The sequence below is a fragment of the Euleptes europaea genome, chromosome 18, assembly GCF_029931775.1.
Source record: "Euleptes europaea isolate rEulEur1 chromosome 18, rEulEur1.hap1, whole genome shotgun sequence".
Classification (NCBI taxonomy): Eukaryota; Metazoa; Chordata; class Lepidosauria; order Squamata; family Sphaerodactylidae; genus Euleptes; species Euleptes europaea.
Window position 1 is genome coordinate 6,579,469 of NC_079329.1, and position 11,532 is coordinate 6,591,000.

Consider the following 11,532-nt stretch of genomic DNA (forward strand, 5'->3'; position numbering starts at 1 on the left):
GACTTTTGAGGCACAGCAGCCCTACTAGAACTAAGAAAGGGTGGCAACTCTACCAAAAATGCTCCCCCGTTTATGGCTTCGGGAGCATATGACAGAGGGGAGGGGAAAAGGTTTGTCAACTGGAAAGTCCTTGCACTAGTCAGGACCATGGTACAGCCTGGGAAGAAGTTTGGATTGGAAAATCTTTGGGTTTTCTGGTGGTCAGTTTGACCAATGTGCTGCTTCCACATCTCCAAATCTTTCCTTTCAGAAATGGCAGCTCACCTGAGTAGACTCGTGATCATCGTTCTTGTGATCAGAGGCAGTGCCATGGCAGGTAAAGGGTGTCAGAAATGGGATGCGGGGAGATGAGGGAGAAGTAGGATTGCCAACCTCCAGGTACTAAGCAAAAGAATGAACAGCATGGTGGCCAAAGAACATTAAATACTCCAGTGTACTATATTATGAAAACGAAGGGACACAAGCATAAGCAAAAATACAGCGACAAAATAACATACCGCATACAACTGTTGCCAAAGATGTATAGGAGCGCGTGAACTCTAAACAAGCGTGCTACAATTGCCGAAGCAAATTATGAGTTTGATAATGATCCTGGTGCTAATAATTCTGAAGCATACAACGACTTCTCATGATCAATTCCAGCACGTAAACAAACTTGAAAGGGGAGTCCGGTTGCTAATGCCTTTTGGAATTCTTCATCGGTCGCATGTAACTGCGTACAGAGTTGAAATTGACCAATATGACTCTCAACGTTCCTCTGTTCCATCAAAGCGATCTTTCAGCAAATATTTTGTCCCTCAATGCCTAGAAAATGCTAGCAGGAGACTCTACCTAGCAGTCTTCCTCCAGTAACATGCTTGAGTTGTAGTATTGTGGGGTAGTGTTTTGGAGCAGTGGAGTCACTCTGATCTGGAGAACCAGGTTTGATTTCCCGCTCCTCCACATGAGCAGCGGAGGCTAATCTGGTGAAACGGGTTGGTTTCCCCACTCCTCCACATGAAGCCAGCTGGGTGACCTTGGGCTAGTCATAGCTCTCTCAGCCCCACCCACCTCCCAGGGTGTCTGTTGTGGGGAGGGGAAGGGAAGATGATTGTAAGCTGGTTTGATTCTTCCTTAAATGGTAGAGAAAGTTGGCATATAAAAACTAACTCTTCTTTTTGTTCACAGGCTCTGAAGAGCCCCTGCAGAGGGTGAAGAGGGATGATGATGATGATGATGATGAAAGAAGATCATCCTCAGGTCTGCTGCTGGACATGTCACATCACAATTTTATTTATGTATTTATTTTTGCTGTCAAGTCGCAGCTGACTTATGGTGACCCCTTATGGGGTTTTCAAGGCAAGAGATTAACAGAGGTGGTTTGTCATTGCCTTCCTCTGCATAGGAGACCCTGGTATTCCTTGGTGGTCTCCCATCCAAATACTAACCAGGGCTGACCCTGCTTAGCTTCAGAGAGCTGATGAGATCAGGCTAGCCTGGGCCATCCAGGTCAGGGCACTGACACCTGGTATTAATTTTCATGGGTTGGGATCCAAAAAGGAACAGTGCTCCCCAAAAACTGTGGTCTTACCCAGCGAGTTTTAAATACAGTTTCTGAACAGTCAGTGTACAGACTGGAGAAGCTGTACCCCAAACTTGGGTACTCAGAATAGGGGTCTGATATGAGCGCTTAGAGATTGTGCATGAGAAAAACAGAGTAGGCTGCAGGTGTTATGGAGTACATTACATAGGGATGCCAACCTCCAGGTGAGACCTGGAGATCTTACATGTCCAGGGTAATGCAGATTGCCGCTTTGGGGCCAGGAAGCAATTTTCCTACAGGCTAGATTGGCCAGGAATCCTGGAGGGTTTTTGTTGCCATCTTCTGGGCATGGAGTAGGGGTCATTGGGGGTGTGGGGAGGGAGGTAGTTGTGAATTTCCTGCATTGTGCAGGGGGTTGGACAATTACCCTGGAGGTCCCTTCAAACTCTATGACGTAGGATTCTGTACTGTGATTCTATCTCCCAAAATTACAACTGATCTCCAGACTGTGGGGGATCATTCTCCCGGAGAAAATGGCTGCTTTGGAAGGAAGGAATCTATGGCATTATATGCTGCTGGGGTCCCTCCCATCTTAAAATCCCACCCTCCTTAGAGGCCCCACCCCCAAAACGCCAGGAATTTCCCAACCTGGAATTGTCAGTTCTAGCATTGCAATATGTTTGTTGTGTAGATACTCCCCCCTTTCACCATGGCCCAGGGAGAATCTTACTTGCAGTGTCCTGATTTCTCATTACTGATATGTCCTCCCTTCCTTGTAGTGGTTAAGAGCGGTGGTTTGGAGCAGTGTAGTATGATCTGGAGAACTGGGTTTGATTCCCCACTCCTCCACATGAGCGGCGAAAGGCTAATCTGGTGAACCGGGTTGGTTTCCCCACTCCTACACACCAAGCCAGCTGGGTGACCTTGGGCTAGTCACAGCTCTCTTAGAGCTCTCTCAGCCCCACCTGCCTCACAGGGTGTCTGTTGTGGGGAGGGAAAGGGAAGGTGATTGTCAGCCGGTTTGATTCTTCCTTAAGTGGCAGAGAAAGTCAGCATATTAAAACTAACTCTTCTTCTTTCCAGGCTCCGTGTGCCCCTGCACTCAAGGGTGTTGTGATCATGGGTGGATCCAGTACAAAGATGCCTGTTACCTGCCTGAACTCCAGAATCCAAAAATATGGGACAAGGCTGAGGTATTTGGGGAGTGTGGGGAGAGGGAGAAAGCAAACCTTTAGATGTCACTAGCAGGATGAGGGAATCCCACCCATAAATTCAACCGAATGGGTTTGCCGTCTTCCAGGTTGGGCCTGGAGATCTCCTGGGGTTACAACAGATCCCTAGACGGAGGAGATCAGTTCCCCTGGAGAAGATAACTGCTTTGAGGGTGGACTCTATATGGCACTGATTATACCCTGCTGAGGTCCCTCCCCTCCCCAAAACCTGCCCTTCCCCAGGCTCCAACCCCAGATTTCCAGATATATCCCAATTCAGAGTTGGCAACCCTAAAACTGACGCAACTGTGGTGTAGCAGCTGGTGTTTGTTGCTAGGCATGACAAAGTTCAAATTTAGCACCATCTGTTCTTTATCTATAGGGTTGCCAGGTCCCTCTTTGCAACCGGTGGGAGGTTTTTGGGGCAGAGCCTGAGGAGGGCAGGGAGGGACGTCATTGCCATAGAGTCCAATTGCCAAAGCGGCCATTTTCTGCAGGTGAACTGATCTCTATCGGCTGGAGATCAGTTGTAATAGCAGGAGATCTCCAGCTACTACCTGGAGGTTGACAATCCTATTTATCTAGAGATTGTTCAGTTTTAATTGGAGTTGTTTGTATGTTCTTACCATGTTTTTTTATGTTGTTGTGAGCTGCCCTGTGCCTGGCCCTGGCCGGGAGAAGGGTGGGATATAAGACTAAATAATTAAATAGAAATTAAATACATAAATCTCCATTCTGCTACAAAACTAACTCAGAGGTTTGGTGCCATTAACTTTCTCCTGTCTTAACTTCTTGGCAGTAGGGCTGCCAGCTCCGAGTTGGGAATTACCTGGAGATTTTGGGGGTGGAGCCTGAGGAGGGCAGGGTTAGGGAAAGGGAGGGATTTCAATGCCATAGAGTCCAGTTGCCCAGGTGGCCATTTTCTCTAGGGGAACTGATCTCTGCTGCCTGGGGGTCAGTTGTAATAGCAGGAGATCTCCAGCTAGGGTTGCCAGATCCCTCTTTGTCACTGGCAGGAGATTTTTGGGGTGGAGCCTGAGGAGGGCAGGGTTTGGGGAGGGGAGGGACTTCAACGCCATAGAGTTCAATGGCCAAAGCAGCCATTTTTCTCCAGGTGATTGGATCTCTATCGGCTGGAGATCAGTCGTATTAGCAGGAGATCTCCAGCTAGTACCTGGAGGTTGGCAACCCTATCTCCAGCTACTACCTGGAGGTGGGCCAACCCTACTGGGCAGGGTTGTTGTGAGGGTAAAATGAAGGAAGGGACAGGACGACATGTGCTGCCCTGACCTTTTTGGAAGGAGGACGAGTGGGATGCAAAATGATAGTGTCTCGAAACTACTTTTCTAATGAGCCAAGGTCCAATTGAACACATGAACACACGAAGCTGCCTTCTACTGAATCAGACCCTTGGTCCATCAAAGTCAGTATTGTCTACTCAGACCGGCAGCGGCTCTCCAAGGCCTTTCACATCACCTACCTGCCTAGTCTCTTTAACTGGAGATGCCAGGGATTGAACCTGGGACCTTCTGCATGCCAAGCAGATGCTCTACCACTGAGCCACAGCCCCTCCCCAAAGGCACGAACCCTATAAGATGAGGAACCCCTGCTTTGGAGCCTGCATTTTTCATGCTCTTACACGGACCTGGATTTGATGACCTATAAGCCACTTTTTTCAATGCCATTAAGTCATAGCCGACTTATGGCGACCCTGTAGGATTTTCAAGGAAACAGATGTCCAAAGGTGGTTTGCTATTGCCTGCCTCCACATCACACCCCTGGTATTCCTTGGAGGTCTCCCATCCAAATACTAACCAAGGTTGACCCTGCTTAGCTTGTGAGATCTGATGAGATAAGGCTATCTAGATCAAAGCCACTTTAGATACTGGAAAAATGAAAAGGTAGAATGTGAATGTTTCAAAGAAACCAGTAAAAAATGGCAAGATTGTGCTCATTCCTATCCAGTTCTGATGAGCTGGGGACTTGTGCTAGGAAGAGTGGGAATCTTGCCAACACTGATCTCTGCATGACTGTTCACCTCAGGAATTCTGTGCTGAGAAGGAAGCTCACCTAGCCTCAGTTCACAGCCATGAAGAAGACAACTTTATCCTTCACCTGATGGGGAATGCCAAAAACAGGCACTACTGGCTTGGAGCAAAGAGAATCATGCAGGTAAGAAGACGTTTTGGGGCTCCAAAACTGTGTTTTCATACTCTTTGGATGTTTATGCATGCGTACTTTCACTCATGTTCGCCCCCAGACTGACTCGGTTGTTCCTTGGCGTTATGCATGAGTTTTCCCTTGTGTATTTGCTTTTGTATGCTCTATTTTGTATGCCAATAAAGGCTTCAGATCGGATCGGCATGAGTTTTCTGTCTTTCAGAGATGACCTTGTGCCAGCCCTTGCAAATCCTAGGTCTTCCCGTTGCTGTTAAATCCCAATTCTTCAGTCTCTCCTGAGATCAGCCCTGGTAATATCGTCGTCCTCCCCTTTCGTTCCTTTAAAAAAGCTCCTTTTTATGAAATGGATTTTACCATGGCACTTGGGTTTCTGCCAAGAAGAGAAGCATCTGTCCCCAAAGTTCATACATTCTGAAACTTTGGATGGGGAGTAGGGTTGCCAGCTCTGGGTTAGGAAATACCTGGAGATTTTGGGGGTGGAGCCTGAGGAGGGCGGGGTTTGGAGAGGGGATGGACTTCAAAGCCACAGAGTCCAATTGCCAAAGTGGCCATTTTCTCCAGGGGAACTGATCCCTGTCACCTAGAAATCAGTTGTAATAGCAGGAGATCTCCAGCCACCACCTGGAGTTTAACAAATTACAGTCATGTGGCACTTGCTATATAGACTATAAAACAACTTTTGCATGAGCAAGGCTAATATCTTATAATGTATTTATTTACAATCACTTACATTTAACTTATACAAGCCTATTTTTTGGCATATTCAATTTGGCGTGCAAACTCAATTTAACAACACAAAAATATATTATTTTGCAATTCATACATTGATAGTTGAAATCTCATTTGAGGGTCATTTGTATGTTTCATAATTTTATAATGTTCTACACATGGGGCATCTAATATTGCATTTCTTATCCGTGAGTGGTGTTCACCGATTCGTATTTTAAGTGTATTTTAAAATATTATAAAATTATGAAACATACAGAAGAAGACATAAGATTTTTTGGAGTATAGCAGCTGAAAACAAAAAAGTTTGAAAGGATTAACATATATAAAATACTAAGTCAGCAAGAAGCACTCTTCATACAACTGTTTAATTGTTTAGCTCCAAATGGTTTAAATGCAGCTAATGATCTATCTTGCGTCTTATAAGGTATAAGTCATTTCAGGATTAACACTTTACATATATGTACTTAATTTCTAGAAGCCTGTAGAAAACATTCCTCCATAATATAACTAGATAATTAACTTAGGAAGATCACGCTGAAATGCCAGAAGCACAAAGGTGACTATCAGGTTTCTTGAAGGATACCACATAGAAAGAAGGATCCTTACAAAATAGGTATGTGAATAGATTGCAAGGCATTGTCGAAGGCTTTCACGGTCAGAGTTCATTGGTTCTTGTAGGTTATCCAGGCAGTGTAACCGTGGTCTTGGTATTTTCTTTCCTTACATTTCACCAGCAGCTCTGGCAGGCATCTTCAGAGGAGTAACACTGAAGGACAGTGGAGTAACACTTCCTACAAGTGTGTAGGAAGAGTAATATATAGTCAGAAAGGGGTTGGGTTGTGCTGAATCATTGTCCTGCAAAAAGAATCAAAGGTAATGTGCTAATCATTGACTTGTAAGTATCAAGATAACGTGCTAATGAGGGTGTGGTAAGTTAAAATGGAACCATTGTATCCTGAAGTGATCTGTTAATATGTGAAATCCAAAGCTAATCAGCATGGCTATTGTTGACTGTAGTCTTTGTTAGTCTGGAGGTTTTCAGGACAGGAAGCCAAGCCTTATTCATTCTTAAACTCTCTTCTTTTCTGTTAAAGTTGTGCTGATGTTTGTGAATTTCAATGGCTTCTCTGTGCAATCTGACAAAATAGTTGGTAGAATTGTCCAGTCTTTCAGTATCTTGGAATAAGACCCTGTGTCCTGTTTGTGTCAGTCCATGTTCAGCCACTACTGATTTCTCAGGTTGGCCAAGTCTGCAGTATCTTTCATGTTCTTTTATCCTTGTTTGTACGCTGCGTTTTGTTGTCCCGATGTAAACTTGTCCACAGCTGCAAGGTATACGATATACAGAGGTGAAGGGGTCTCTTTTGTCTTTTGCTGATCGTAGCATCTGTTGTATTTTCTTGGTGGGTTTAAACAACAAGGGGGAAGTGGAAAGGGGTCTGATTAGGGTTGCCAGCTCCAGGCTGGGAAATTCCTGGGGATTTGGGGATGGTTTGGGGAGGGGAGGGACCTCAGCGGGTATAATGGCAAAGTTCACCCTACAAAGCAACCATTTTCTCTAGAGGAATGGATCTCTGTCATATGGAGATCAGTTGTAATTCCAGGAGATCTCCTCGCCCCACCAAAAGGTTGGCAACCCTGTTTAATACAGGATCTTCTCCACTTTTGAGCAGCTTAGTGTTTTGGGAGGGGGCACCCTTTGAGATCTTCCACCCAGGCTGAGCTCAGGGGAGAGGGAAGAACTGGGTTAACAGAGGAATGGGAAGTCCTGGGATTTGTGAGAGATGGTCAAGGTTATCTCTAATGGAAGGAAAACTCATGCATAACTCCAAAGAACAACTGAGACAGCCCAGGGCCAAATGTGAGTGAAAGTACCCATGCATAAATGATTTTTCTTTCTTTCTTCCTACCTACCTACCTACCTACCTACCTACCTTTGGATCTGTAGGGTGAAGAATTTCTCTGGACATGGACCGATGAATCACCGTTCCAGTATGAGAAATTTTCAAAATCGCCTGCTCCTGAAGAACATCAGAATCACTTATCAGCTGTGAGAGTGACCGATCGCGGTATGGGCAGAGAAAATTGGGGAAGGACCCTTCTCTTTCTCTTGGCAGGGATGCTTGGGCTCTTTTCATCTTGACTAAACCAAGCTGAGATAATGACAAATGGGGCTGGATAAAAAGGCAGCCGTCCTTCCGTGAGGGGAAGGGCAATTCCAACCCAGCATCTGTACAAACCTATACACAGAGGCAGATGGCCAAACAGTATTGCTCACTCAATTCCAGCATTGTTTAAAATCATTTAAAATCATAGAGTCGGAAGGGGCCATACAGGCCATCTAGTCCAACCCCCTACTCAATGCAGGATCAGCCTAGAGCATCCCTGACAAATGTTTGTCCAGCCTCTGCTTAAAGGCTGCCATTGCGTCATATATAGGCTTTTAAGCTATAATTTTCATAAAGATACTGTATTATTCCATGAATTTATAATTTTAAAATGTTTCTTTTCTCAAAAGTTATTTGATACTGGAAGTGTGGGTTATTATATGGATTTTATTTTGCTGGTCTTGGACTGTATTAAATAAATGTATTTATTTAAAGACTGCCAGTGAGGGGGAACTTGCCACCTCCCTAGGTAGCTGATTCCATTGTTGATCAACTCTTACTGTAAACCATTTTTTCCTAATATCCAGCCAGTACCTTTCTGCCCTCCAGGAGATTGGTGTAGTGGTTAAGAGCAGTGGTTTGGAGTGGTGGAATCTGATCTGGAGAACCGGGTTCGATTCCCCACCTTTTGACATGAGCAGCGGAGGCTAATCTGGTGAACTGGATTTGTTTCCCCACTCCTCCACACGAAGCCAGCTGGGTGACCTTGGGCTAGTCACAGCTCTCTCAGCCCCACCTAGCTCACAGGGTGTCTGTTGTGGGGAGGGGAAGAGAAGGTGATCGTAAGCCGGTTTGAGTCTCCCTTAAATGGTAGAGAAAGTTGGCATATAAAAAACCAACTCTTCTTCTTCTTCTTCCATTTAAACCCATTATTGCGAGTCCTGTCCTCCGCTGCCAACAGAAACAGCTCCCTGCCCTCCTCTAAGTGGCAGCCCTTCAAACTTAAAGAGAGTTTTGGACTAGGATCTGGGAGACCCAGGTTCGAATCCCCGCTCTTGCCATGGAAACTTGCTGGGTGACCTTGGGCCATTCACACACTCTCAGCCTAACCTTCCTCACAGGGTAGTTGTGAGGATAAAACAGAGGTGAGGAGAACAACGTCAGCCAATTTGGGTCTCCGTTAGGGAGAAAGGCGGGGTGTAAATGAAATAAATAAATACATTCCATTGTTTGTACTTTCAGCTACGTCGTCTTTCTTTCAGGTGCCATTGTCTGGAATTACCATCGTGGCCATGCCCCACGTCTGTTCATCTGCAAATACTTTCTGGTGTAAGCATACATCTCAGAGTCCATGGTGAACTTCTGGAGCTTTAGAACCTACGGTGCCTCTCTTGGTCTGATGATCCCGTTGCTGAAACTGTTCTGCAGCAGAAGTGAGACCGAGCAGAGTAGTGATTTTTTAAAGTTGCAATAAGTAAAGAAAATGCTTTCCTCAGGTAGGATTAGATATGAGTGGCTTTCACCTTGGAGCTATCCACCCACTAGTGATAAGCCTGTATTACTGTATCAATTCCCAATGACAATAACACAGTAGGAGGTTGATAGTTCAAAGCAGTTTGTTTATTAGTACCAATATACACACCGGGTGAAAATTGCCCAAATGCCCAGGACAATTCACACCAACATCAAAGGAGTGCAAACACGGATATAATCTTTGGTAATGGGAGGTACAAAAGACGAAATACATGGCGTCAATACATAGAGCCAATGATAGATATTTAAGGATTTGAATACCCTATTAGAGATTCGGAGGCATTACATAGAAATGGTGATCTCATTCTCACTAATGAGCAGTGAAGACCCATATTCCCAGGTGCTTCTCTATTTGATCCTAAATTACTGCAATTCTTCTTATCTGGGACCCTGGCAGCTGCCAAGGCTAACTAAAAGGGTTCCTAGCTGGTTCTTATCTCTGGAAAACCAGCTTATGCAAGCATACTAAGGCCATCTATGGATTCTTTAATTAGCTTCTGACTAAGGAGCAACAGTGGGCCTCTTATACTTGAGGCCTGTAACATATGCAAGTGCTTGGTGTAACTATACAAGCCACCTCTAATATGCTGAGTGTGGCATGTTCATGAGTGCAGATAAACTTTATTGAGTACAAAGAATATATTTCAAATCAAAGAATACATTTCCAATACATTTCCCATAGCATATAATTATTTCAGGCATTACACTTGCCTCCATTCTGAAACTGTATGGCTCAGGTCTTGAATATTTTAATAAATTCCGTATATCTCTGATGGTGAAATGTGAGTGTTACCAGGAAATCACAATGAAATCACTGCAAACGAGGCCTTTTTTGCAGGGATGTTTCCCCGCAGTCACCCCACTGACTGCTTGGGGGCTTCCTTTTGATAATGCATGCCTCTTCCACCCATCAGAGGTTGCCTCGCTCCCCACCCCACCCCTGCACGTTTTGCCCGCATTTTCAAGATTCTGGCTAAAGCAGCATCTGGAAAATGCCGGCAAAACACGGTGGGGGGAGTGAGGCAGAGAAGGCTTGCATAATCAAAAAGAAGCCCCCAAGCAGTTGATGGTAGGGTTGCCAGGTCCCTCTTCAACATCTGAGGAGGGTGGGGTTTGGTGAGGGGCGGGACTTCAATGCCATAGAGACCAATTGCTGAAGCAGCCATTTTCTCCAGGTGAACTGATCTCTATTGGCTGGAGATCAGTGGTAATAGCAGGAGATCTCCAGCTAGTACCTGGACGTTGGCAGCCCTAGTTGGTGTGGTGACCGCGGGAACGTCCCTGCACAAAAGGCCATAGTAGCTTTTCCTCTTCAGCTAGAAGTACTGAAAATACTGCCGGGCCTTTTATGCACGAGTTGTTTTTGTGGTGATCATATAAACACACCCAAATATTTTAGAACTTCATGTTCATTATGCACATCTTTTCCAACCTTTAGAAGTCGCTTTGCTCTCTCCCTGAGTTTTCTGGATGCTTTTTCTGGAAAAGACATGCGTAATGCAAATGAAGCCCCGAAGCAGTCGGGGGGGGGGGGAGTGATCACCACAGAAACAACCCGTGCATAAAAGGCCTCGATGTGAACTTCCTGAAATAATTTGAACCAAAACTTAAAAGATTTCGAAAGCTCTTTGTTTTGATGGAGACAGAAACTCAAGTCTCGTCCCATATTAAGCTTTCTCAGACTTGACTGCACACCAACTGATAATGCATTCCGATTTCCGATAGAAAATTTAAGATTTTGAGGCCATACTACCACTCATTAAAGCTTTTAATTTCCTATTTGCTCCTCAGTTTTTACTGTGCTCCCTGTCACTGATATTAACAGTTAGTTTGCAAATACTCTCACCTTCCAGATTGGGGAACTGAAGCAGAGAGGGAGCAAGAGAGTGTGTGTGGGATTTTCCCCAAGGGTTTATCATGAATCTGTAGCAGAGATAAGATTTACTTCAACCCACATTCCAGATGGACAGCTCTATCAGTCTGCTAAAGCAAAACAAAAATAATAATAATCTTGCGGCACCTTAAAGATGAAGAGATATATTATGTAAATTATAATCACAAAAGTTTGTAACAATAAAATCTGGTAGTCTTTTTTGGGTTATGGGAACTTGAGTTTCGCGGAGCTATGCCTGCCGCTCAGCCACCTTTAGCTACCTACAGGTAAATTTTAGCAGAAGCAAGGAACGTTAACAGAAAAACTCCAAGCCGGAGAAATCTTTTCTCTGTCCTCCCGTTGACTTTTTTTGCT

The 11,532-nt window shown here is 44.9% G+C and overlaps 1 protein-coding gene across 1 annotated transcript; it reads left to right on the top strand.

Moving 5' to 3' along the window:
* Positions 1 to 252: 252 nt before the first annotated feature.
* On the top strand, positions 253 to 9,084 carry LOC130490267 (snaclec agglucetin subunit alpha-1-like). Its single transcript, XM_056864093.1, has 6 exons — positions 253 to 316; positions 1,168 to 1,239; positions 2,606 to 2,715; positions 4,777 to 4,905; positions 7,592 to 7,712; positions 9,014 to 9,084. Exons 1-6 carry the CDS (start codon positions 253 to 255, stop codon positions 9,082 to 9,084), a joined length of 567 nt encoding a protein of 188 aa, XP_056720071.1.
* The last annotated feature ends 2,448 nt before the right edge of the window (positions 9,085 to 11,532 follow it).

Bases quoted from the DNA above. Each gene is read 5' to 3' on its own strand.
- LOC130490267 (XM_056864093.1), top strand. From the start codon at position 253: ATGGCAGCTCACCTGAGTAGACTCGTGATCATCGTTCTTGTGATCAGA. The intron at 317-1,167 runs GTAAAGGGTGTC...TTTTGTTCACAG, and splicing joins CAGAGGCAGTGCCATGGCAG to GCTCTGAAGAGCCCCTGCAG. The intron at 4,906-7,591 runs GTAAGAAGACGT...TTGGATCTGTAG, and splicing joins GAGCAAAGAGAATCATGCAG to GGTGAAGAATTTCTCTGGAC.